This window comes from Mustelus asterias, chromosome 11 (genome assembly GCF_964213995.1).
Source record: "Mustelus asterias chromosome 11, sMusAst1.hap1.1, whole genome shotgun sequence".
NCBI lineage: Eukaryota > Metazoa > Chordata > Chondrichthyes > Carcharhiniformes > Triakidae > Mustelus > Mustelus asterias.
Window position 1 is genome coordinate 16,403,868 of NC_135811.1, and position 26,639 is coordinate 16,430,506.

At 44.0% G+C, this 26,639-nt stretch overlaps 1 protein-coding gene across 1 annotated transcript; it reads right to left on the bottom strand.

Annotated features, from left to right (window-relative positions):
* Positions 1 to 201: 201 nt before the first annotated feature.
* Positions 202 to 26,639, bottom strand: smndc1 (survival motor neuron domain containing 1). Its single transcript, XM_078223197.1, has 6 exons — positions 26,557 to 26,639; positions 24,127 to 24,246; positions 10,897 to 11,039; positions 8,871 to 9,032; positions 8,597 to 8,750; positions 202 to 398 (listed from the first exon to the last, which is right to left on the bottom strand). The coding sequence occupies exons 2-6, from the start codon at positions 24,244 to 24,246 to the stop codon at positions 261 to 263; spliced, it is 717 nt and encodes a 238-aa protein (XP_078079323.1). The 5' UTR covers positions 26,557 to 26,639; the 3' UTR covers positions 202 to 260.

Sequence of the window (26,639 nt, forward strand, 5' to 3'; positions counted from 1 at the left end):
AAAAAACTTGAATTTGTAAAAATTACACTTCCTCAAATAGAAAGATCGATTTATCAAATCCTCCACCTGCCTCAGTAATGGATGGTAACTATACACAATTAACTCTCTCACATATCTGGTATCACACAGCTACATTTTGTGCTGATACACCAAATGAACTTGGCAAAAAAAAACTATTAAAAGTGCACTAACGTAATACGACATCCACAAAAAGAAAGGAAGAAATACATTGTCTTGGAAATACTTTACACAGGTGCCAATTATTGTGGCATAAGATGCCGCACATTGTATTTGGACGTGTCTTGGTACTGAGTCATTGGTCTGTCTGCTATCCCACATGTGCCAACTCCAACTTTTCCAGTCACGCTCTCTGGTGAAGCAAAAATGCTTTTCTTTACCTTAAAAAAAAGTCAACAATATTAGCTCCAACACCTACAAAGAAATTCTTGACAAATAAAATGATAAACGTATCCATCAGAAACATTTTACATTTGACTGCTGGTTAACACAATTCTCACCCAATCAGCATATATCAGACTAAGTGCAACTTGTACATAAATTATATAAACTCAGTTGTACAAAAGCGATGAAATAAAATTATATATGTTTAAAATCACATGGCAAAAAAAAGTCCCAACACAGAATAAAGCCAACTTGCAACTCCTTGGGGGGGGGGGGGGGGGGGGGAAGAGAGAGAAAGAGAGTCGGTGTGCAGGTACATTTGAGGGAACAAAGCAAACACTTAAAAGAGCAACTCAGCTGAAAAAATGCTTCATACCAAAAAATGACATGCAACAAATTTTTACTTGCTGTTTTTTATTATGATAGCTTAACTGGGCAGCAACTTAAGTACATCACAAAGTGATGAAAAATATCCTATGCGCAATTTCGATGTGGTGGATGTCAAGGAGACCCACCATTTAGAGGCATAGCGCTTCTCCACAAAGAATGAGGTAAATTTCAAGTCAATCCTACATGTCAGAGAAGGAGATATTAATTCCCAATAGATTAGTGCTGGCATTGCAGCCAAACACAAGAATATTTGATAGTCAGGACAGATCCCCCTTTTTAGCAGGAATGGTGCTTGCTGTGGTTAAAAGAGAAATTTAAATACAAATTCTGGACAGGCCGAAATCCTGATCAGCAGCTGGAAAAAAGGATCGTGTGTCACCGTGACCTGCATTCTTGTGCAGCGACTGCAACCAAAAATAACAAAGGAAGCTACCAAGGAAGAGGAATGAAAAACATTTCAAACACTCGTCAAGACTGGGACTGATGGAGAAGTTCTTTTTCTTACCAATCCGCATCTCTCAATGTGAACTTCCTTTTATCTAAACCAAAATGGCAGCCAAAATGCTGTCAAGATGAGGACAGACACACGTAGGTGTAGTCCCAATGTTTCTCTGCAGCTACTTAAGGAATATAAAAAATTATATTCCACAGAATGATGAGACCATTTATTTCACTGCCAGTCCTTTTGAAGTTCACACGGACATATTACAGTATTACAAATAACTTTTGTTTATTCTTTCACAGGATATGGGCATCACTGGCTTAGCCAGCATTTGTTGCCCAACCCTTGTGCTTGCCTTTGAGGTGGTGGTGAGTTACCTTCTTGCACCACTGCAGTCTATGTGGTGTAGGTACAGGTACACCCAAAGTGCTGTTGGGGAGGGAGTTCCAGGATTTTGATCCAGCAACAGTGAAGGGACATCAATATAGTTGATGTATGGCTTGGAGCGGAACTTGCAGATGATGGTAGTTCCCTTTCTAGGTAGAGGTCACGGGTTTGGAAGCTGCTGTCAAAGGAACCATGGCAAGTTGCTGCAGTGCATCTTATAGATGGTACACACTGCTGCTACTATGCAGTGGTGGAGGGAGTGAATGTGTTGGTGGATGGGGTGCCATTCAAACAGGGTGTTTTCTTCTGGATGGTGTCCAGTTTGAGTGTTGTTGGTGCTGCACTCAGCCAGACACAGGGGTATTCCATTACACGCCTGACTTGTGCCTTGGGAAGTCAGGACAAGTTACTCACTGCAGAATTCACAGCCTCTGACCTCTTTCTTGCACAGTAAGAAGTTTAACAACACCAGGTTAAATTGGTAGCAAAAGCCACAAGCATTCGGAGCTTTAAGCCCCTTCTTCAGGTGAGTGGGAATTCTGTTCACAAACAATTCTGTTCCCACTCACCTGAAGAAGGGGCTTAAGGCTCCGAAAGCTAGTGGCTTTTGCTACCAAATAAACCTGTTGGACTTTAACCTGGTGTTGTTAAACTTCTTACTGTGTTTACCCCAGTCCAACGCCGGCATCTCCACATCATGACTCTTTCTTGCAGCCATATTTATATAATATTGCTGATTAACAAGCAAGTCAAAAGTTATCAGAGGAAGGTGGAATGTGGAGTTGAGGCCATGATCAACCGTGATCTTACTGAATAGTGGAGCAGGCCTGAGGGGCCGAATGGCCTGTTCCTGCTCCTAATTCATACGTTTGTCTGATAATGCCATGGAATGTCATGGGGCGATGGTTAGATTCTCTGAAGGTCATTGCTTGGCACTTGTTTGGGGCAAATATTATTCACCATGTAAGCCCAAGCCTGAATGTTGTCCTGGTCTTGCTACGTATGGACAGACTGCTTCAGTAGTGGAGAAGTCAAGAATGGTACTGAACATTGTGCAATCATCAGCAAATATCCGCATTTATGATAGAGGGAAGGTCAATGGTATAGCAGCTGAAGATGGCTGAGCCTAGGTTAGGGCCGGCACAGTGGTTAGAACTGCTGCCTCAGTGCCAGGGATCCAGGTTCGATTCCAGCCTTGGCTGACTGTGTGGAGTGTGTATGTTCTCCCAGTGTCTGCAAGGGTTTTCTCATGGTTCCTCCCACAGGCCAAAGATGTGTAGGTTAGGTGGATTAGCCATGGTAATTGCCTCTGAGTGCCAAAGATATGCAGGTTACAGGGATTAGCCATGGTAAATCCACGGGGATACAGGGATTGGGAGGGGGGTGGGTTTGGGTAAGAGGCTCTGTCGAAGAGTTGGTGCAGACTTGATGGGCCAAATCACCACCTTCTGCACTGGGACTCCACGACACTATATTAAAGAGCACCTGCAGCAATGTCCTCGGACTGATAATTAACCTCCAACAATCTCAATCATCTTCCTTTGTGCTAGGTATGCCTCCAACCAGCAGCAAGTTCTCCCCCAATTACCTTGACTCCAGTTTTGCTGTGACACCTTGATGCCACACGCACCTCACAAGTTCAGCTCTTTTGTCCATATTTGTAATGAGGTCAGGATGAGTGGCCGTGGCAAAACCGAAACTGAGCAGTGAGCAGGTTACTGCTGTTCGATAGCACTGCCGAATGCACTTCCAATACTTTGCTGATGATTCGAGAGTGGACTGATGGGGCAGTAAGTGATCGGATTGGATTTAACAGCTTTTTGTGGACAGGACATATCTGGACATGCAAGTTGTCCTGTGTTGCAGTTTCACCAGGTTGACATCTCATTTGTAGGTATACCTTGTGATGCTCCTGTCATGCTTCATTGAATCGGGGTTGATCCCTTGGCTTCATGGTAATGGTAGAGTGGGGATATGCCAGGCCATGAGGCTACAGATTGTGGTTGAGCACAATTCTGCTGCTACTGATGGCCCACAGAACCTCAGGATGCTCATCCATCCCATTTAGCAAAGTGGTAGTGCCACAAAAACTATGGAGGGTCTCCTCAATGTGAAGACAGGACTTTGTCTCCATCAGGACTGTGTGATGGTCACTCCTCCCAATATTCTACTGACAGATGCAACAGGTAGATTGGTGAGGATGAGGTAAAGTAGATTTTCTTCTCTTGTTGGTTTGCTCACCATGTCGCAGGCCTAGTTTAGCAGTTATGTCCTTCAGGACACAGCCAGCTCAGTCGGAAGTGCTGCTACCAAGCTTACTAAATCAGACACTAGGAGACAATGGGAAAGAAACACTACAGGATATACAGTTGGAAAAAATGAAAAATAGCACAATAGAGCAGGTCGGAATACCAAAAGCATATAAATTAAATAACCCCAAGTACTTTAAATGAAAAATAGATAAATCCACCACATTATGTGGATCAGAAGATCCCAGGTTTAATCCACAGTCTTTAGAGCGGCATGGTGGCACAGTGGTTAGCACTGCTGCCTCACAGCGTTGGGGACCCGGGTTTGATTCCCGGCTTGGGTCACTGTCTGTGTGGAGTTTGCACGTTCGTCCCATGTCTGCGTGGGTTTTCTCCGGGTGCTCCGGTTTCCTCCCACAGTCCAAAGATGTGCGGGTTAGGTGGATTGGCTGTGCTAAATTGACCCTAGTGTCAGGGGGATTAGCAGGGAAAATGTGTGGGGTTACGGGAATAGGACCTGGGTGGGATTGTGGTTGGTGCAGACTCGATGGGCCTAATAAGAAATAGGAGCAGGAGTAGGCCATCTAGCCCCTCAAGCCTGCTCCACCATTCAATAAGATCATGGCTGATCTGATAGTGGGTTCAGTTCCACTTACCCGCCCGCTCCCCATAACCCTTAATTCCCTTAATGGTTAAAAATCTATCTGTGACTTAAACACATTTAACGAGGTAGCCTCTACTGCTTCATTGGGCAGAGAATTCCAAAGATTCACTATCCTCTGGGAGAAGAAGTTCCTCCTCAACTCTGTTCTAAATTGACTCCCCCGTATTTTGAGGCTATGCCCCCTCGTTCTTGTTTCCATTGTAAGTGGAAATAACCTCGCTGCTTCTACCCTGTCTAGCCCCTTCATTATCTTATATGTCTCTATAAGATCTCCCCATAACCTTCTAAACTCCAATGAGTATAGGCCCAGTCTACTCAATCTCTCCTCATAAACTAACCCCCTCATCTCCGGAATCAACCTGGTGAACCTTCTCTGTACCCCCTCCAAAGCTAATATATCTTTTCTTAAATAAGGGGACCAAAATTGTACACAGTACTCTAGGTGCGGCCTCACCAGTACCCTGTACAGTTGCAGCATGACCTCCCTGCTTTTATACTCCATCCCTCTCGTGATAAAGGCCAACATTCCATTTGCCTTCTTGATTACCTGCTGCACCTGCAAACTGAGTTTTTGTGATTCATGCACAAGGACCCCCAGGTCCCTCTGCACAGTAGCATGTTGTAATTTTTCACCGTTTAAATAATAGTCCATTTTACTATTATTCCTTCCAAAGTGGATAACCTCACACTTACCAACGTTATACTCCATCTGCCAGATCCTTGCCCACTCACTTAGCCTATCCAAATCTCTCTGCAGACTCTCTGTGTCCTCCACGCAATTTGCTTTCCCACTCATCTTTGTGTCATCCGCAAACTTTGTTACCCTACACTCGGTCCCCTCCTCCAGATCGTCTATGTAAATGGTAAATAGTTGAGGCCCCAGCACCGATCCCTGCGGCACGCCACTAGTCACTGATTGCCAACCGGAAAAGCACCCATTTATTCCGACTCTCTGCTTTCTATTAGATAGCCAATCCTCAATCCACGCTAACACTTTACCCCCAACTCCGTGTACCTTTATCTTATGCAGCAACCTTTTGTGAGGCACCTTATCGAATGCCTTCTGGAAACCTAAATACACCACATCCACCGGTTCCCCTCTGTCAACCGCACTCGTTATATCCTCAAAAAATTCCAGTAAATTAGTCAAACGTGACTTTCCCTTCATGAATCCATGTTGCGTCTGCTTGATTGAACCATTCTTTTCCAGGTGTCCTGCTATTTCTTCCTTAATGATAGATTCCAGCATTTTCCCAACTACGGATGTTAAGCTAACCGGCCTGTAGTTTCCTGCCTTTTGTCTACCTCCTTTTTTAAACAGTAGCGTTACATTAGCTGTTTTCCAATCAGCTGGCACCTCCCCAGAGCCCAGTGAATTTTGATAAATTACAACTAACGCATTTGCTATTACTTCTGCAGTTTCTTTTAGTACCCTGGGATGCATTCCATCTGGACCAGGGGACTTGTCTACCTTTAGTCCCATTAGCCTACCCAGCACTACCTCTTTAGTAATAGTGATCGTTTTAAGGTCCTCACCCACTACAGTCCCATGACTGTCAATTATTGGTATGCTATTTGGGTGGCACGGTAGCACAGTGGTTAGCACTGCTGCTTCAGCTCCAGGGCTTCAATTCCCAGCTTGGGTCACTGTCTGTGTGGAGTTTGCACATTCTCCTCGTGTCTGCGTGGGTTTCCTCCAGGTGCTCCGGTTTCCTCCCACAGCCCAAAGATGTGCGGGTTAGATTGATTGGCCATGCTAAAATTTCCCCTTAGTGTCCTGAGATGCGTAGGTTAGAGGACTAGCGGGTAAATATGTAGGGATATGGGGGTAGGGCCTGGGTGGGATTGTGGTCGGTGCAGACTCGATGGGCCAAATGGCCTCTTTCTGCACTGTAGGGACTCTATGATTCTATGATTTGTGTCCTCCACTGTGAAGACCGACATAAAAAACTTGTTTAAGGCCTCGGCCATTTCCTCGTTTCCTATTATTAAATCCCCCTTCTCATCTTCTAACGGACCAACATTTACTTTAGCCGTTCTTTTCTGTTTTAGCCTCCTTCCGTTTAATGGCCTCCTTCTGCACTGTAGAGATTATATGAATGATTCTAATCGGAAACCTGGCCTACTCCTGCTCCTAATTTGTATGTTCATATTCCAGAGAATGTCACTATATCGTAGGATGAGGTGTTGAGTATCCTAAATTACATTAAAGGTAGACAAGTCCCCAGGGCTGGATGGGATCTATCCCAGGTTACTATGGGAGGCAAGGGAAGAAATAGCTGGGGCCTTAACAGAAATCTTCACATTCTCTTTGACCACAGGCGAGGTTCCAGAGGACTGGAGAATAGCCAATGTTGTTCCCTTGTTTAAGAAAAGAAGCAGGGATTATTCAGGAAATTATAGGCCGGTGAGCCTGACATCAGTAGTGGGAAAGCTTTTGGAGAAGATACTGAGGGACAAGATATATGCACATTTTGGGAAAAAATGGACTAGTTAGTGACAGGCAGCATGGTTTTGTACGGGGAAGGTCATGTCTCACCAACTTGATTGAGTTTTTTGAAGAGGTGACAAAGATAATTGATGAGGGAAGGGCTGGGGATGTAGTTTATATGGACTTTAGCAAGGTGTTTGACAAGGTCCCACATGGTAGACTGGTACAAAAGCTAAAATCACATGGTATTTGTGGTGGGCTGGCTAGATGTATACAGAACTGGCTTGGTTATAGAAGACAGAGTAGCTGTGGAAGGGTGTTTTTCAGAATGGAGATCTGTAGCTAGTGGTGTTTCGCAGGGATCAATGCTGGGACCACTGTTGTTTGTAGTATATATAAATGATCTGGAGGAAAATGTGGGGGGGTCCGATTAGTAAGTTTGCGGATGACACGAAGATTGTTGGAGTTGCTGATAGTGCTGGGGATGGTCAGAGGATACAACAGGATATAGATAGATTGGAGACTTGAGCACAGAAATGGCAGATGGAGTTTAATCCGGACAAATGCGAAGTGATGCATTTTGGAAGATCAAATTTAGGTGTGTATTATACTGCAAATGGCAGAACCCTTAGAAACATTAACATAGAGGGATCTGGGCGTGTAGGTCCACAGTTCCCTAAAAATGACAACACAGGTGGCCGAGGTGATTAAGAAAGCATAGGCATGCTTCCCTTCATCAGCCGGGGCACTGAGTACAAGAGTTGAGAAATGATGTTGCAGCTATATAAAGCCTTGGTTAGAGCACGTTTGGAGTATTGCGTGCAGTTCTGCTCACCACACTACCAGAAGGACGTGGAAGCTTCGGAGAGAGTGCAAAGAAGGTTCACCAGGATGTTGCCTATGAGGAGAGCTTGAATAAACTAGGATTGTTTTCACTGGAAAGACAAGTCTACAAAATTATGAGAGGCATAGACAGGGTAGATAGTCAGAGGCTTTTTGCCAAGGTGGAAGTGTCAATTACAAAGGGGCCCAGGTTCAAGGTGAGAGGGGGAAAGTTTAAGGGAGGTGTGCAGGGGAAATTTTTCACGCAGAGTGGTGGATGCCTGGAATGTGCTGCCAAAAGTGGTGGTGGAAGCAGGCATATTAGCAACATTTAAGAGGCATCTGGATGGGTGCATGAATAGGGAGGGAATAGAGGAATAGACCGAAAAAGAGCAGATGGTTTTTTTAGTTTAGTTAAGGCATGATGATCGGCACAGGCTTGGAGGATCAAAGGGCCTGTTCCTGTGCTGTACTTTCCTTTGTTCTATACTTCAATCCAGGCATCAGGTGAGGTGCTATTGTTGGGCTCTGCTGCTGTGTTAAAGGAAAAATAAATGTTGATGTTCCAACAGATCGATTGTTGTGCCACGAAGCCTTTTGGAGGTGTAAAAGGCTTAGACGACATCATGCTTGTTAAATATGTGCTAATGATCTAAATTTAAAAATAAATGACCCGCGTGGCATACCAGAGGGGCTATCAGCACCCCTGCATGGAGTCAGGGGAACAGGAGAGAAATCGGCACAAGGAGTCAGATCATTCCGAAATATAACAAAGCTGCAGCGTGTCTTCTTAACTGGACAATACACACCTGTCCTTTTTTGTTCTTGGAATAGGCTCTGTTATTAAACTGCTGCCATTTTACTTTTTGTTCCTCTCGCTCCTGCTCAAGCTCCTTCATTCGCTGGGCCTTTTTCAATGCTTTCTTCTTCTTATACTCCCGCTGCTGGGCGACCATTTCCTTCCTGCAAGTAGCCCAAAGTAGAAACCACTAAGAAAATGGTACAACTTGAGATGCTGCTTCCCACGCACTGGAGACAAGCATCTTGGTTACAACAAGCACCAAACTGACTGCCGACACTCACTTGGATTTGGGTTTGTCGCCACCCTGCTCTTCAGAATCATTTCCCTCTTCGACAGCTTTCAGGTTGATCAGGGGGAGCACGTCCGCATTACCGTATCCAGAAAAGGTGATGGCAGCTGTACCGTTTTCCTGGTCAATCTCTTCAATCTCCGCTTCATACAATCTGCAAGGAAGTTAGGGCTGTAAGCATGTGAGTAGAGGTTTGACAATCTGGCCCTACAAGCCTCTAACATTAAGTAAAAATGTTATATTTCTCAAAATAATAATTGTAATAATTTATTGAAAACTAAAGCTGCAACATCAATTCATCCACAGATGTTTGCGAACATTTTTTAAAATGGCTTTAACAATATATCTGGCAGTTTAACCATCTATTTAAATGTAACATCTGTTTGGTTTCAACCATTTATTAAATATTAATATATAACTCTGCCACTAAGGTTTTTCAAATCAAGATGAATAAAACAAAGGCTCGGATTTTCTGGAAATAATGACAGTGAAACTGACAATAGTCATCGCCGTGTCTCCTCCAGAACTGACAGCAGCTTCTGGAGTCTGCACATGCTCAGTGAAACATGGAAATGCAGAAATTGTGGTTACTGATTCAATGTCTTCGCATAGGATGAACTGAAGTATCCCCCACCACCCCCTCCCAGGCTGCAATCGAATAGAAATGAATTGATGAGAATTTGCCATTTAAACTAATAGCTTCACTGTAAAAGCTCTTGAAAAAGTTGTACCTTTAAAGGTGCACTAAGTCATCATTATTGAATAGCCTCACTGGCCCTGAAAAACTACCTTTATATTTGTAAAATGTCACATTTTGCCATTAATATCTTCTTAAAAAAAGGGTATAATACTTCAGCTCCTACCATTATCCCAAATCTACGTCCCAATTATTTAAGTAAAATTCTAGAAAGCGTGACAAAAATGAAAAAAAAAACAGTGCATTTTACTTCCTGGTTTGCTGTTTTCAAGGATACTTCAATGTGATTGGCTGCTTACGCTGCTTGATGACATCACTTGCTAGATGTTAGGAGATCCTCTTGACTTGACACTAGATTCAATGTTGGGGAAAGGGGCAATCCATGCCACTCGGTTTTCTAGATTTCCACGGGGCTGCTTTCTTCGAGGCCAGAAACGAACACTGTCGCTTCGCCACTGACCATGAAATCTGGGCCAATGAAGCCACAGTGACCATTTTAGAAGAGCACGTTATAAGGCACCAGGAAGTGTGCAAAAAAAGTGAAATGTTAATGCTGCTCGCCTGACACAACAGGTTGGAATGAGAATATGCAGATGCTTTTGTGGCTATGAGTCATCTTTCACTCCCTCACCCTGCAGTTTAAATATCTCCCGTTTTCTCTGCCTTTTAGCTTTGACAAAGGGTCATCTGGACTCGAAACGTCAGCTCTTTTCTCGCCTTACTGACGCTGCCAGAGCCGCTGAGATTTTCCAGCATTTTCTCTTTTGCTATGCTCAGTTGTCTATTTCCTAAATTTTCACCACAGGTAGTTTGAAACGCTTCCACAAGCAGCTACCTTTTCTGCTGTATTTGGGCCATCAGGCATCTCCAAGGAGGACGACATTTGGTGACCATAAGAAACAGCAAGCAACAACTTGGGAGGATTCTAACTGGGTGGCTGCTCTTGGTGGCAAAATCTGTGGGCTGGCGCAGCAACGCTGTACGCCTTTTCAGTCATCAGCGCAGCCACAGAAATCAGGAGCAAGCAGTAAAGCCACAGTAATTGGAAAAGCCAACTTCGGCAGTCAGGCAACCAGCTACTACTTGCTGCTAAATTTACCGGTCATGGATTCTCTCAAACTAAACTGACAGTAAGGTTATGATGTGGGAACAAACAGGTTTGGTGCGCATCTTTAGCAAACTTGATTAATCCTTCTACCATAAATAATATATTAGTTTTTGTTGCATTATTGCAAACGACAAATTCCAGAATAAGTCTCAAAGAATCTCTTACCATTTGCTATTGTTCTATTGATGTACTGTTAGAGAGTTCTACACTTACTGTCCATCCTCATTCCAAACGGCCATGCACTTGTCACCAGTCTTCCATTTGTGACTGGGAATGGAATTCGTCGAGCTGTCAGCATTGGCCGCAGCAACTGAAGGCTGATTTGATAACAGGTCTCTGGTTAGCTCTATTACTTCCTGTAAGACATGCAAGTAAATATAGTACTTAGCGTCACTTTTTAAAAAAAAACAACATTAATCCAGACTTACACTTTTGGGTCTAGTTTCAACGCCAAGTTAGCTTAGTCAGTATTTCATTCAAATTGGGAAAAGATAAAAGAAACCATTGCGCTGCCAACTTTTGAAACCTTATCTCTTCCTCCATAGTTGACATTATCTGATCACTTGATGCGAGGAAGTTAGACCTATGTGCCAGCAACACTGACTTGTGCCTCTATCTGTGGCCTCTCGAATGGACGAGAGAGCAAATTAAAAGATGAACAAGCAAAGAAAAGCAGTGTTTCAGCATCAAATTCAGTTTCCAAATCACCACTCCACTGAATGTTAAAATATTCTGATATAGAACTCTCTCAGAAAACAGGATTGCTTATTTAAGACTTTTACTAAAGGAAGACACCATTGCTGCAATTAGACAGCAGAGATCAAAACATCGATCTCTTATAAAATCCATTGTATTTTACAGTAAACGTAGATGGCACTGGCTGGGACCTGCTTAGGTTTTAAAAATTGATTTGATTGCTACGTTTGTATTAGGCTATGGAGGTCTCCAAATTGCTTTCCAAGTTAAAACCATAAATTGCTGTGGCTAGGATTTTCCCCTCAAAACACATTTCAATAGTAACTTGTTACAACCAAGGACTGCTTCACCCAGCTCAGGTTGTTCTGAGTCACAATAATGGCCAAATCAAACGCGCAGACCCTTTTGCACGTGCCCCCACTCACACAGACGCCACCCCCCAACTCACACAGACGCCCCCCCAAATCACACAGACGTGTCCTCCTCAACTCACACAGACGTCCCCCCCCAAATCGCACAGACGTCCCCCCCAACTCGCACAGACGTCCCCCCCAACTCACAGACGTCCCCCCCCAACTCACACAGACATCCCCCCCCACCACTCACACAGACGCCTCCCCCACCACTCACAGACGCCCCCCCCCACTCACACAGACGCCCCCCCCACCACTCACACAGACGCCCCCCCCACCACTCACAGACGCCCCCCCCACCACTCACACAGACGCCCCCCCCACCACTCACACAGACGCCCCCCCCACCACTCACACAGACGCCCCCCCCACCACTCACACAGACGCCACCCCCCACCACTCACACAGACGCCCCCCCCACCACTCACACAGACGCCCCCCCCACCACTCACAGACACCCCCCCCACCACTCACACAGACGCCCCCTCCACCACTCACACAGACGCCCCCCCACCACTCACACAGACGCCTCCCCCACCACTCACACAGACGCCCCCCCCCCCACCACTCACACAGACGCCCCCCCCACCACTCACACAGATGCCTCCCCCACCACTCACACAGACGCCCCCCCACTACTCTCGCAGACGCCCCCTCGCCACTCACACGGACACCCCCCCCTCACACACAGACAGACGCCCCCCCTCCCTCACACACAGACAGACGCCCTCCCTACTCACACAGACAGCCTGGGGCCCCCCCCACCACCCCCCTCACACAGACGCTCCCCACCCCCCACTCAGAAACGTAGAGGCAGCTTTGTGCATAGCCTACATGGGAATTTTTGGCTTGCCATGGCCATGAAGTTTAGTGGGTACACTGCCTAGAACTACGTAGAAAATCATTGTAACTGGAATCCAGTCAGCGCCTAGCAACTTTACAGCTTTTCCAACTCAAATTGGCCAGTTCAACTCAGGTACACAAATCAGAAAAAAAAAAAATCACACTTCTGACTAGTTTCTGCCAATGTTTCATGTTCTCAAGTCCTCATATATCCCTTGCCTACCTCTTGAATTAACTATTCCAATGCTCTCCAGGCTGGCGCCTGGCTTTCCACCCTCCTTAAACTCAAGCTCTCTCAAAATTCTGCTTCTCGAGTCCATTCAACCATCATCACTGTGCTCGCTGACCTGCAGTGACTCCCAGACTGGCGATAATTTGATTTTAAATTTCCCGTCCTGGTGCTCAAAGCCCTCCATCACTTCGGCCACTCCAACCATGCTATCCTTCAACTCCTTTGGCCTTGCAACCCTCCATGATCTCTGCACTCCTGCAATTCTCCAATTACCATTATCTTCAGCTGGATTCCCCACTCCTCTTTTAAAGACATCCTTTAAAACCCAACTCTTTGGCCAAACCTTTGGTTACTGGTCCCAATATTCACTTATGTGACTGAATGCCAAATTCTGTCTGATAACGCTCTTGTGAAGCACTATCTAAGAGTGCCACACAAATACAAATTGTTGGTCGTAGTAAAGACTCCAAATCCATGATCGACGCCAAGATACAGTCTGCTACCATCATTTTAGATAACATTTAACAGCATACATTCAGTCAATTATCAGTAACTATAGCTCCCAGGGTGCCTCTAGATTGCATTTACACCATAAAGTAAAGCTGCTTTGCCCCACTGGCAGTTGGGCAGATGCCAAGGCCTCAGTGCAGCTCCAGAGTCAGCGATAACTTGGCACTGGAAGAGAAAATCTTACTCTACTTCAAAGTAATGTCGGGACCTGGCTCTAGATTTTACGCTGCAGCTGAGTAGCAGAATGAAGCAATGTCTATCACAGCCTTTAGCCTCATTCATGTTGTCCATAAAATCGAGGGCTGGCTCACAGATCCAGGACCTCTCCATGACCAATAATTTGTACTTTCATAATAAACTGAAATAAAATCACTTGAGGGGTTTAAAAAGTGAAATACCAACCAACTAGTGGTAAGGGGTATGGTTAGAGTTGGCGACCAATAGGCAAGATCAAAGATGTGGACTTTCCAGAGGGTTTGCAAAGAGTAGAGTGGCATGACAAGGTGGGAAGGTTTGAGGAGAGTATCCCAACGTGGGGTGCAAGATTCTGCAGCTGAAGCGGAGGAGAGGGATGGCAGATATAATGATGGTCAGGAGAGGAATAATGGACCACTGCGACACAGAACAAAAGGATGCCATAGAGATTGGGAGTGGCAAGTCCATGAGCAGAAATGCCGAAACAAGCAACATTGTGTGTGTGTGTGTGTGTGGGGTGGGAAGAGAGAACTTCAATTCAGTTACTTTCAAATACAGAGAGCTAAGAGGGTCACATGAAAAAAAAACTGGGACACAATACGTCCTCGAGCTACACATATCCTCATCCATCCTGTTATGTAGTCTGCAATGCCTGAAACATATAATCATGGAATTTATGGTGCAAAAGCCATTCAGCTCATGTCTCTATGCCAGGCAAAGGAGGCATCCAGACTAATCCTACTTTCTAGTTCTTAGTCTGCAGCCCTGTAGTTTATGGCATGTTATAAGGATTGTAATGAGGATTTTTGCCTCTACCCTTCTGTCAGGCAGCATTCCAGACCCCCCTCGCTCTGGGTGAAGATATTTCTCTTCAACTTCCCTATGACTCTTGTACTCATTATTTTAAGTCTATTGCCCCCTGGTGTTGACCTCTTTGCTAAGGGATCTAGGTCATTCCCATTCTATCTAGGCCCCTCATAATTTTATAAACCTTAAATGGCCCCAAACCGCCTACGTCCCAAAGAAAACAACTCATCTATCCTTGTAGCTAAAATTCTCCAATCCTTGCAACATCCTCAAATTCCCTCTGCACCTTGTCTAGTGCAGTCATACAAACTACAAAGAACAAAGAAAAGTACAGACAGGAACAGGCCCTTCGGCCCTCCAAGTCTGCACCGATCATGATGCCTGCCTAAACTGTATGCACTTACGAAGACCGTATCCTTCCATTCCCATCCTAACCATGTATTCATCTAGTTGCCCCATAAATGCCGCTATCATATCTGCTCCTACCACCTCCCCAAGCAGCCCATCCCAGACATTCGTCACCCTTTGTGTAAAAAACATGCCTCGCACATCTCCTCTAAACTTTTTCCCACACACCTTAAACTTATGTACGCTCGTACTTGACTTTTCTACCCTAAGAGTGAGCATCTGACTATCCACTCTGTCCGTGCCACTCAATCTTGTAGACCTCTATCAGGTCACTCCTCAACCTTCGTCGTTCCAAGGAGAACAAACCGAGTTTATCCAACCTCTCCTCACAGCTAATACCCTCCAGACCAAGCAACATCCTGGTAAACCTCTTCTGTACCCTCTCCAAAGCATCCACATCCTTCTGGTAGTGTGGCAACCAGAATTGTACACAATATTCTAAGTGAGGCCTAACTAAGGTTATGCTGCACAGCTGCAGCATAACCTGCCAATTTTTATACTCGATGCCCCGACCGATGAAGGCAAGCATGCCGTTCTTGACTACCTTATCCACCCGCGTTGCCACTTTCAGTGATCGGTGGACATGTACATCCAGATCTCTCTGCCTGTCAAATATCTTTCCTGAAATGTGACAAGGACTGTACATAGTACTCTGTGATTTAACCAGTGTTCTATACACTTCTATCATAACATTCCTGCTCACGTACTCTATGCCTCAGCAAATAAAGGAAAATATCCCCTTTGCTTCAACTACATGTGCTGAGACCTTCAAGAATCTGTGGACATGCATTCTGTTCCTCTACACTTTTTAGCATCCTACCATCGATTATATACTCCCTTGCTTTGTTTAACCTCCCCAAATGCATTACCTCACACATCTCCAGACTGAATTTCAGTTACCACTTTCTGCTCACCTGATCTCTCCCTCCCTTCAGGTACCATGTCCTGAAGGGGCTTTACTGCTCACAGACTTGTGTGTTAGTCCATGGTTAATCTTGGCAATGAACTGCAGTGGTTTGTCTTCACCAGATGGCTGACCAGAACGCCAACTCTTAATGCCTGCCATCATTGCACTTTGGGAAGATTTACAAGTTGATGCTCAACTTGTTTGGCCATGTCATGAACTCGCCTTCCTTGGCCATTGAGTCCTGCAGTGGAACTTGAACCCGGAGCTCCTGGCTCAGCAGCACAGATGCTATCCACTATACCACGAAGCTATCCTTGCTCATCCGATCAGCCCATTGATATCTTCCTGCAGTCCATAGCTTTCTTCCTCACCAACAACCATATGACCAATTATCATCTGCAAATTTCTTAATCCCGCTCCCTACGTTTAAATTTAAATCACTGATATGTGTACCACAAGCAGCAAGAGACCAAGTACTGAGTCCTGCCAACCCCTTGTGGAAACAACCTCCCAATCACTAAAGAAAACACCCAATGACTGCCACCATTTGCTTCCGGGCATTGAACCAATTTCAGATCCAAATTTCCACAGGGTTTGATTTTTCTGATTAGGGATTCTATGTCAGACCACAGTGCAGAAGGCGGCCATTCAGCCCATCGAGCCTGCACCGACAACAATCTCACCTATCCCTGTAACCCCATATATTTACTCTGCTAATCCCCCAACACTAATGGACAATTTAGCATGGCCAATCCACCTAACCTGCACATCTTCGGGCTGTGGGAGGAAACCGGAGCCCCCGGAGGAAACCCATGCAGACACAGGGAGAAAGTGCAGACTCCGACACAGGCAGTGACCCAAGCCAGGAATCGAACCTGGGTCTCTGGCGCTGTGAGGCAGCAGTGCTAACCCACGAGATGTGGAACCTTGTTTTCTGATTAGTCTGACATGTGGGTCCTTGTTAAGAGCTTAGTTACAGCAGAAGTGATACCTTCATCAATCCTCCTGGTTTCCTCCTCAAAAATTTCAGTCATGCTAGTCAGACACAAACTTCCCGTAACAAATCCATGCTGACTGCTCTCGAACAATCCACGCATTTCTAAATGACGATTAATACTGTTGCTAAGAGAACTTACCAACCACCAAGATTAGGCTGATTGGCCTGTAATTACTCAGGATTAATCCTTTCACCCTTTATTAACAATGGACACATTAGCAGTCCTCCAGGATCATGCCTGAACCCAGAGAGGGCTGTAAATTAATGGCCAGAGCCTCTGCTATTTTCTCTCTTGCTTTCTTAACAGCCAGGCCATATTTTATCCAGTTCTTATGATTTGTCTATTTTCAAACAAGCTGAACCCCTTAATATTCCCACTCTCACTATGCTCATCTCATCCAATATCTCACAATCCTCCTCAACTACAACAAAACAGGTGCAACATGTAAATTAAGAACCATTTCCCCACTTCGACACATGGTTCATATTATTGGTCTCTGACAGTCTCTTTCCTTAGTTACCCTGTTTTGCTTTTTTTCTCCTTTATCTAATCTCAATAGGGGCCCGTATCTCAATGATCTGCTGCCATTTGGATGCGGGCTCCAGTTGCAAAGCTCTTCATTCCTTTAAGCTGGTTATATTTTCTCTCTCACTTCCCTTTGTAATATCCAAAATTCTCACCAAGACACACTATGTGCGTTACCTAGCATTGGAAATCACTCATTACCTAAACTATCTACTTCTGCCATAACCACTCTACCAGTTACAAATCTGTGGACTATGAACTAAGTGCACGGTTCCATAATTTTAGACATTTCAAGTTTATTTATTTGGAAACTAAAAAGTTTGCGGGGGCGGGGGGGGAGATAGTGGATTATCCATTATGCTGAGACTGTGGGGCACCTCCTGGTCCTACTTCACCCTTTTACTTTGCTAGCAACAGTTTGCAAAGTAACACTAATGCAAAACGCACCTCAGGTTAATGAAAAGAAAGAAAACAATTTAAAGGAAGTGTCACCTTAAGAGGGCAAAATGAGTGCACATCCCAACAATATTTACAAATATTTATTTATTTAAATAAAAAGAGAAACCTTGCTCCCCTTCCACAAGCTCCTAGCAGCCAGCCATTTCAGGATTCAAGCTTACCAAGGAACCAGGTGGTACTGAGTTTGAATACTGCTGACATCCAATTGTCAATCTCTTCAGTCCTGCATCCCAATCTCTGCTGGAGTCACTTGCTGGCTAACCTCATGGCGAATATTAGCTCTCTGGTGAGCTGGAGACCTGGAATAGCAAGTTTCCAAAGGGAAATGGAAGTGGAGTTGTGGAGGAATACAGGATACTTTCAAAATAAATTCTCCAAACGTGACAGGAAAGTGAAGTAATATTTGCTCTTAAAAATTCACTTTCTCCTTTTAAGACCTGGACTTGACAGCAAAGGTTTACAGAGTTTGGACAGTAACAACATATTTACAGGCCAGGGGCATGCTGTTCCGCAAGCCACTTCACTCCCTCCCAACTCACTCAAAATTTCCCACTTGATCCACTGTCCGCAAGTAAACAGCAAGAGAATCTTCACTCATTCATGGCATGTGGGTGTTTCTGACAAGGTCAGCATTTACTATCCATCCCTAATTGCCCTTCAGAAAATGTTGGTCAGCTTTGAACTGTTGCAGTCCAGGTGGTGGAGCTACCCTATTAGGAAGGGGTTTTGATCCAAGGACAGTGAAAGAATGGTGATATAGTTTCAAGTCAGGATAATATGTGACTCGGAACTGAATGTTGGTAGTGGGTGATGGTTAAACATTCCCTTGTTGGTGATGGTCATTGCCTGGCACTTGCATGGCACAAATTTTATTTACCACTTATCAGCCCAAGCCTAGATATTGCCCAGGTCACACTGCATTCGGGAACGGATTGCTTCAGTGACCGAGTTATTGATGAAACTGAACACTCTACAATTATCAAAATGTATCCCCACTTCTGAACTTATGATCAAGTGAAGGTTATTAATGAAGCAGCTGATGATGTTCTAATGGAGCAAGTCTTCATTACTGCAGCTGGGATATTGTTGGGGACCAGAGCTGTTGTCACCAGTGGCTCTGCCATTTGTTATCACATGGAGTGAACTACATTGGGGAAGACTGGCTTCTGTGATGATAGGGACTCAGGAGGAAGATAAGATAGATGGTCCTCTCAGCACTTCTGGCTGAAGGTGGTTACAAACAATTGCGCCTGGTCTTTTGCACACATGTGCTGAACTCAATCATCCTTTAGGATGGAGATGTTCATGGAGACTCCCCTTCCCACTGTTCTTTAGTTGTCCACCACCCTCCCTCACTAGCTGCGACAGGACTGCAGAACTTCGATTTGATCCATTGGTTGTGGGACTGCAGGATGCTGTCCTCAACAAAAAGGATCTTTTTCTGACTGGATGCTGATGGCAAAGAGGAGGGTATGCCAGGTCATGATGTACACACTGGGGTAAATACAATTCTGCTGATAACCCAAGTGCCTTATCATTGCCTAGCTTTGAGCAGCTAGATCTTCCTATCTAGTCTGGTGGAAGTGCCACACTACACAATGAATGGTGTCCTCACTGTAAAGCCAGAACTTTGGCTTTACAGGAACTATGAGGTGGTCATTCCTACCAAAACTGTGACAGGCAGATTGTTGAGGACAAAGTCAAATAGGTCTTTTCCCCTCCCGACCCCAGCTGTCCCACTCCAGTCTACCAACCGTGTTCTACTGGGAGTCAGATTACCCTAGGCAGCTGTGTTTCTCAAATGGGTATATTAGCACAATTGCGGTAAGTATGAATGGAAACCAGAGGCTGACTCAGAGACAAAGGATGGCTAAGAGACAGAGAGTAAGAATTAGTCTGTCTGATTAATCGTAAATGTAAGGGTTAAAAGGTGGCTCCTTATCCCTGGTGTATCCGTGCAGCAATGCCTAGATGATGATAACATTGAAGGACTGGGTTTCAATTAATAAAGATATACAATCAATATATGATTATGTAAATCTTGTTGGGCACTTCCCTCAGAAGCCTCTGTTAAATAGGTACAAGTCCAGCAGGAATGTACAATGCTGCTAACTGGAAGCTCCCATGCAATGCCTACGGGGTGTACAACCCCAGCTCACAAAAAGCTGCCTGGTGGAGCTCAACCTTTATACAGCACCATCTTGTGGCAGGAAAGAGACTTCATATAAACATGAAATCAGGACTTCAGAAATTGCACAAAATGAACAAAGAAAAAAACTGCAGATTCTATGAAACTGAAACAAACGTTCCGCCCCCCCGGAAAATGCTAGAAACAAACAGGTCATCAGGTCAACAAACAGCATCCATGGGGAGAACAGACAAGTTAATACATGGATCTTCGCACCAAAAGTTAGCATGTCTGTTACCTCCAGAAATGTTTTTATAACTGGACACTGGTTTAAACGCTGCACTTGCCATGCATGACTACTTATATTAAATACCTACAAATCCTTAACTGCACTTGTGTGTGACAATTCTTTTCATTTGTAGCCTTACAAATCTGATATTAAGAATTGCAGGAAATAAAAAGGCAACAACGAGACACAACGAACGCCTGGTAATAGAAGCGGCACCGTCAGCACTTAGTACCAGAAAGTGCGTGGCATATGTGCAGTTGGGAAGTGGGTTCTAATCAACTGAAGTTTAGCAAGGATTCCTCACTCAGCTAAGGCCAGTCAGGTTTCTCTGGCTTCAATCCAGGCTATCTCTGTATGCCAATATTTCTAATTTCAAAGCAATCACTTTGCTAATGGCCACCTATCCACGTAAACTCAAGAAAATACCCAGGAAAATCAAACCAAATTTTACTGGGAGCAGATGCTAATAACACACAAGTACATTTGATAATGAACAGACATGTCCAACTACATGCAAACTTCCGTGGTATTCCCAAGAAATGAGCCTTAATTCATTTAGACTGGAGTTTGAAATCAGGAGGGCAAAAAAACGTTTGAGAGTGAACAACTATTTTAGCCAATCAGATCTATTTAAATCCATGTGCAACTGGTGACAAGGATTAATACTTACTCAGAACAAGATGCAGAGTCCATATCCACCTGAAATCAAACATGGCGTGTATCAACTGCGAAAAAAAGATGTAAAATATAGAAGTACTCCAGTCTGAGTTGCCCTGAATGCGATATCATGGTAGTTTGGCTTACGAAGGATTGCAACAGGCCCTGATGTATTGATTACACAGTAATATCTAGAGGATGTTACTTTAAAATAAAGGGATAACAGAGGGAGGAGAATTAACACAGCCTTGCAGCAATTTTGGAGACACCCCTCAACAGCAAATAGATATAAAACTGAAGGGTTTATCCACCTAACGGGTGGTCAAGCAGTTTGATGATCTAATTTACCGGGTCACAGCACTGTAGGATGTGGGACATTTAAGGTTTCCCACAAAGCAAGGTCCTAATCTTGCAAACAGCAGCAAGAAGTGTCAAACGGACTTTAAACACTCCAGCTCTGAAGAGTCATATTCTACTCGAAATGTTAACTCTGTTTCTCTTGCCGCAGGTGCTGCCAGACCTGCTGAGATTTTCCAGCATTTTCTGTTTTTTATTTTGTTTTTATTTAAACACTCACTCACAGGGCAAAAAAAAAAAAATAGGCAAGCACAGCAATGCCCATCTCATGCACATCGACAGCTTGATAAAATGGTGCTCAGATTATGGCAACCCAGGAAACTAATAATTGAATTGCTCCTTTTAATACAGCAATTTAACTTTTGTGTATTCCTCCCTTTGTTCTACATTGTGCAGTTTGTATCCATTTGCTGCATGCATAGTCAGAAAGATGGCATGATACAGAATAAGTTGATTCACTTCCAGCACACTGACTGCATATTAGTGTCTTGAGATGGACAATAAACCATCTGTTCTCTCACCATTCTCTGTAGTGAATTTACAGATTTCATCTACTTCCTACAATATCGGATATAGTTGTGTAATGCTTATGTTAATGGATAAGTATTCCAGAGCTTGGACTAATAGTCCAAAAAAACAAGAGTTCAAATCCCACTGTGAGGCTTTTAATTCAATTTAAAATCTCGAAATTAAAAAAAATGGGATCAGTAGAAATGAAGCTGCCCAATTGGTTCACACTAATGTCCGTTAGAAAAGGTAACCTGGTCTCTTTTCCAAACCTATGTGCAGCCCCTACGCTGGCATAATTAACTTTTAACTGCCCCCTGAAGTGCATTCGAATCAAAGTTCAATAAGGCAGCCCAACCCCATCCTTTCAAAGCAAATAGAGATGGGCAAAAATGTGAGCCTTACAAATAATCGATTTTAAAATAATGGAACAAATCAATACAGGACTCTAGAAAGGTAATTTTAAGAATGAAGTAATGGTGTTACCATTACAGTAGCAGAGTACTAAGTTCGCACAAGCAAAAATAAATCCTAAATAGACTTTATGGTTCGGCCGTGCAAGTGAAGTTCAGAGCTCTGCTTCATATTGCCATCTTTAAAGCACTGTGCACAAGGAAGAATTTTATATTGAAAAGAGGGCTAACTACAATTTATATGACAGTGGACAGGATAGGAAGGTGGAAAAGAAGGCAGTAAGTCTCATTCACACACAGTCAAATTTAACAATATGACAATGGGCCTTAGAAACGTGGACTGATTTGTGCATTAAAAATACATAGGTTGACAATATCAATCACAAGCATAGAAAGAGAGTCGAGCAGATTCCAAACTACTCTCTGGCGCCTCAGGTTTCAAAACACTCGCCATGCTTATCTTCAATAGTTTATTTCTGCTAAATAATCACGATGCATTTGCAGGACAGTACAGTGCACTGTTTGCGCTTAGAACTAAGCGAAGAATCCTAGTGGATTTGAGATACTTCTGTGCTTGAACTGTTTAGAGTTCTTATTCCAGGACCCTGGCATTTGTGAGCCAGACCCCAATGTTTACACTAAATGTGCCCCCCCTTATTCCAGTGGCAGACTTGATATCACAGTTTTTCATCAGTCAATGAGTCAGCCATTCTGATAAGGGAACTATCTCTTGGAATCCAAACTAACACATGTGCAGTCCAAAAGCGGTTTTAAATTATCAAGAAGTCTGATTAAATGGATGACCTGGAGTTAAGACAATTTTCATCAAGGCAAATGGATTAATTCAGTCTCTCACAGCACACACTCCCAAGTTACACAATCGAAACTATTTGCTCAACATCAGTGAAGCGCAGTATTCAACACAAGGAAAACTGAATCAAGGTCTCAAATGATTATAAGGCAATCACCTCAGCTAATATTTTTTCATTCCAGCCAAAGTGCTAATAGTACCTGATAATTGTTTTGGATATGTCATTAAATGCTTTGTGAATTAAGAGTTTTGTTCAATTTTACTTATCGGAAATGGTATGGTGGCACAGTGGTTAGCACTGCTGCCTCACAGCACCAGAGATGCGGGTTCAATTCCGGCCTTGGGTGACTGTCTATGCGGAGTCTGCACATTCTCCCCGTGTCTGCGTGGGTTTCCTTCGGTTTCCTCCCACAGTCCAAAGATGTGCAGGTTAGGTTGATTGGCCATGCTAAATTGACCCTTAGTGTCCCAAGCTGTGTAGCTTAGGGGGATTAGCAGGGTAAATACGTAGGGTTACAGAGATAGGGGCTGGGTGGGAATGTTATCGGTGCAGGCTCGATGAGCCAAACGGCCTCCTTTTGCACTGTAGGGATTCTACGATCAGTTGCAGAGGCAACCACTCAGCTGCTTATTCTACTGTTGAAAGCAAGTGTGAATAACGTTGGGAAAGTGATTATATGTGATATGGATATATGATATGATATATATGATATATATATATGATATATATGATATGCATGTTCTTGAATAGATTTCTAAATATATTATTCTCCTAAATTTCAGATGGTCTACATTAACTGTGTTTCCAATTCAGAAACTCTATGGAGTGTAGTATATAAATTTCATATTTTTGCTGTAAAACAATAGTGAAACATTGACTCAAGGCAATGTCAGGAACAGCTACCCACAGTGTATATTGTGTCCAACACTGGAACAGCAAGACAGTCAGTCACTGTATTTTCCACAGGCTGAACCACCCCTTACTTGCAGCATGAAGTTGTTGCAAAACAGAATACTTCCTGTATTGTGTGACTTGATTTTTGTTTTGTTTGGTTCTGGCTTCCACAGTGATACATTGGAAACACTTTGTTCCAAATGTGCACACAGTCATCCTGTTCAACAGATGTTATTCAGCAGCTTGTTTTCATTAATAAAGACAGCTTTAATCACCATTTTGTTGTATCTTATCATTCCACTAAAAATAAAACGTGTTCAATAACAAAAATTGGGGGAAGTGGGAATCTTATCCGAGTTCAAAATGTGTATTCATAAAAAAAAGAACACCAACCTGCAAATCTTTCTGTAATTTAAGTAGGTCTTCATTGTCTGCGTCAGAAGACAGTGCAGCCTCTACTTGTTGAAGTTGTGCCTTATAACTGGCCAGCTGCTTTGCCAGCTCATCTGACATCTACAAGAAACAACAATTCAGTTAAGCAGAAATACTAACCCCCCCAAGGTGAATAAAAGATTAAGTAAATGCCACTGCTAACGCTCCTGTGACATTTACTCCCAATGAAAAGGAGAAAGAACTACGTAGAATTTACCAGATAGACCAACCACATCAGCGTTTATGCCCTACAGAGCATCCTCCCATTCTACTTTATCTAATTCCATCAGCATATCCTTCTATTCCTTTCTACTTATCCAGCCTCCCCTTAAATGCGTCTATGTTATTCAACCTCAAATACTCCACATGGTAGCAAATTCCACATTCTCACCAAAATTGTAATAAGTAGAATGAGCTTGAAAATTTAGTTAAAACCAACAGCTCTCAATGCACTCCACAAGTCACATTTTGGACTTATATAGACTAACTAAAACAAGAGAATTACACTAACTGGTGAGCATATCACAGGGTACTAACGTACAATGTGTTATATTTATTTATTATACAATCTATATTTATTTTTTCAAAAAATTCCAATCTGTGAATATTGGAAAAGGTTTAAACAAATTGTTTCCTCTGCCTCATTTCAAAGTGTTGTTAAAGGTGTTGTTAAAACTCTTACATCATTTCAAAGTGTCCAGACAAAGCATACCATTCATAGAGTAAATGTTCCATACTTCACAAATTGCCAGAGAACCACTTATGGTAGTTTCATTCCCTCCTCCAGCACCATTACCTGTTACCCCTGAAGGAGCTATCCTTGGGTCCGATTATTTACATAGCTTCGTTATCCAAAAACAGTCGCTTTCCACATGCATACTGATGACACTCACATCTATCTCACCAACACCTTAAACTTTTGCACTCTCTCAATTATCAGACTGCTTGCCTGATATCTAGTATTGGGTAAGAAGCAAAAATTCTCTCTAACTAAATATTGCGAAGACTGAAGGCTGAATTTTAAATCCCCAATTCAAACTTCACTCCATCACCAATTCTACCCCTTTCCTTGATAGTTGTGAGGATAAACCAATCTGCGCACAACCCAAATCTCACATTTCACCTCGATATGAACTTCAAATATCCATTTGTGCCATTTGTGCCCAATTTATCTCTAACATCATTCATCACTGTCTTTGCCTTGCCGGTTGTGGAAACCCTCACCCATACCTTTGTTAGTCCCACACTTGATTATTTTAACACACTTCTCCACGTCTAACCTCCAACATCCAATCCACCTTAAGTCTGAGGCCAACCAAAACTCTGCTGCATTTATCCAAACTAGGACCAAATCCCATTCACCTCGGCTTCTGATCAAGCAACATCTTGGCTTTAAAAGTCTCATGCTTGTTATCAAATTCCTCTATGGTCCCTCCCCTCCCTTCCTCTGAAATGTCCTCCATTGTAATGCCCCCACACACCCTGGACATTCTCTCTTCCACCTTCTTCTATCCGGAAAAAGATACAAAAGTCTGAGGTCACGTACCAACCGACTCAAGAACAGCTTCTTCCCTGCTGCCATCAGACTTTTGAATGGACCTACCTCGCCTTAAGTTGATCTTTTTCTACATCTTATCTATAACTGCAACACTATATTCTTCCCCCTCTCCTTTCCTTCTCCCCATGTACTCTATGAACAGTATGCTTTGTCTGTATAGCACGCAAGAAACAATAATTTCACTGTGTCCCAATACACGTGACAATAATAAACCAAATCAAAGATCCATTCACAAAATCTTCTGAGATATCTGTGCTCCTCTAACTCTGCCCTCTTGACCATCTGTGATTATATTTTCTCTCCAGCTCTGGTGGCCAAGCTCCACTTGTCCAGGTCCCAAGCTCTGGAATTCTTATCCCCTCCCTTTCTCTCCTTTAAGATCAGAGCGACCCTTTGACTGAGGTTTTGGTCACAGGGCCCTGACTGGACTGGACTGGGCCGCACAGCGTCCGGGAGCGGCTTCACTGCATTCAGGGCGCTACATGAGTGTAAGTTGTTCCTGTACCGCCCCCCCCCCCCCCCCCGCGATCCGGTTGTTGTCGCCGCCGCCGACTCTGAGCTAAACCCGGGCTCGGCACAGCCCCCACTGGGTTACTGTCGCTCAGATTGCCCGCCTCCCGGGACTAGGCCCCGACTCAGGCCCGGAGACGCTCAGGCCAACGGCTCGGGCCTAGGCCCTGCCTCCCAGGCCTCGGGCCTAGTTACGCACTGGGCCGAGGCGGGGTGAGGGCTCTGGCTCGGGGCCGGGTCTCCGGGTTACTCATAGTCGCGGTGTCTCTCTCTGTCTCGGGGTGGGGGCTCGGGGTCGGGTCTGGGGGCTCGGGGTTACTCACAGTCGCGGTGTGTTTCTCTCTCTCGGGTTTTTCGGCCGAGACACAATCCCCAAAATCCCGCCGCCCGAGTCTCGCGAGAACAT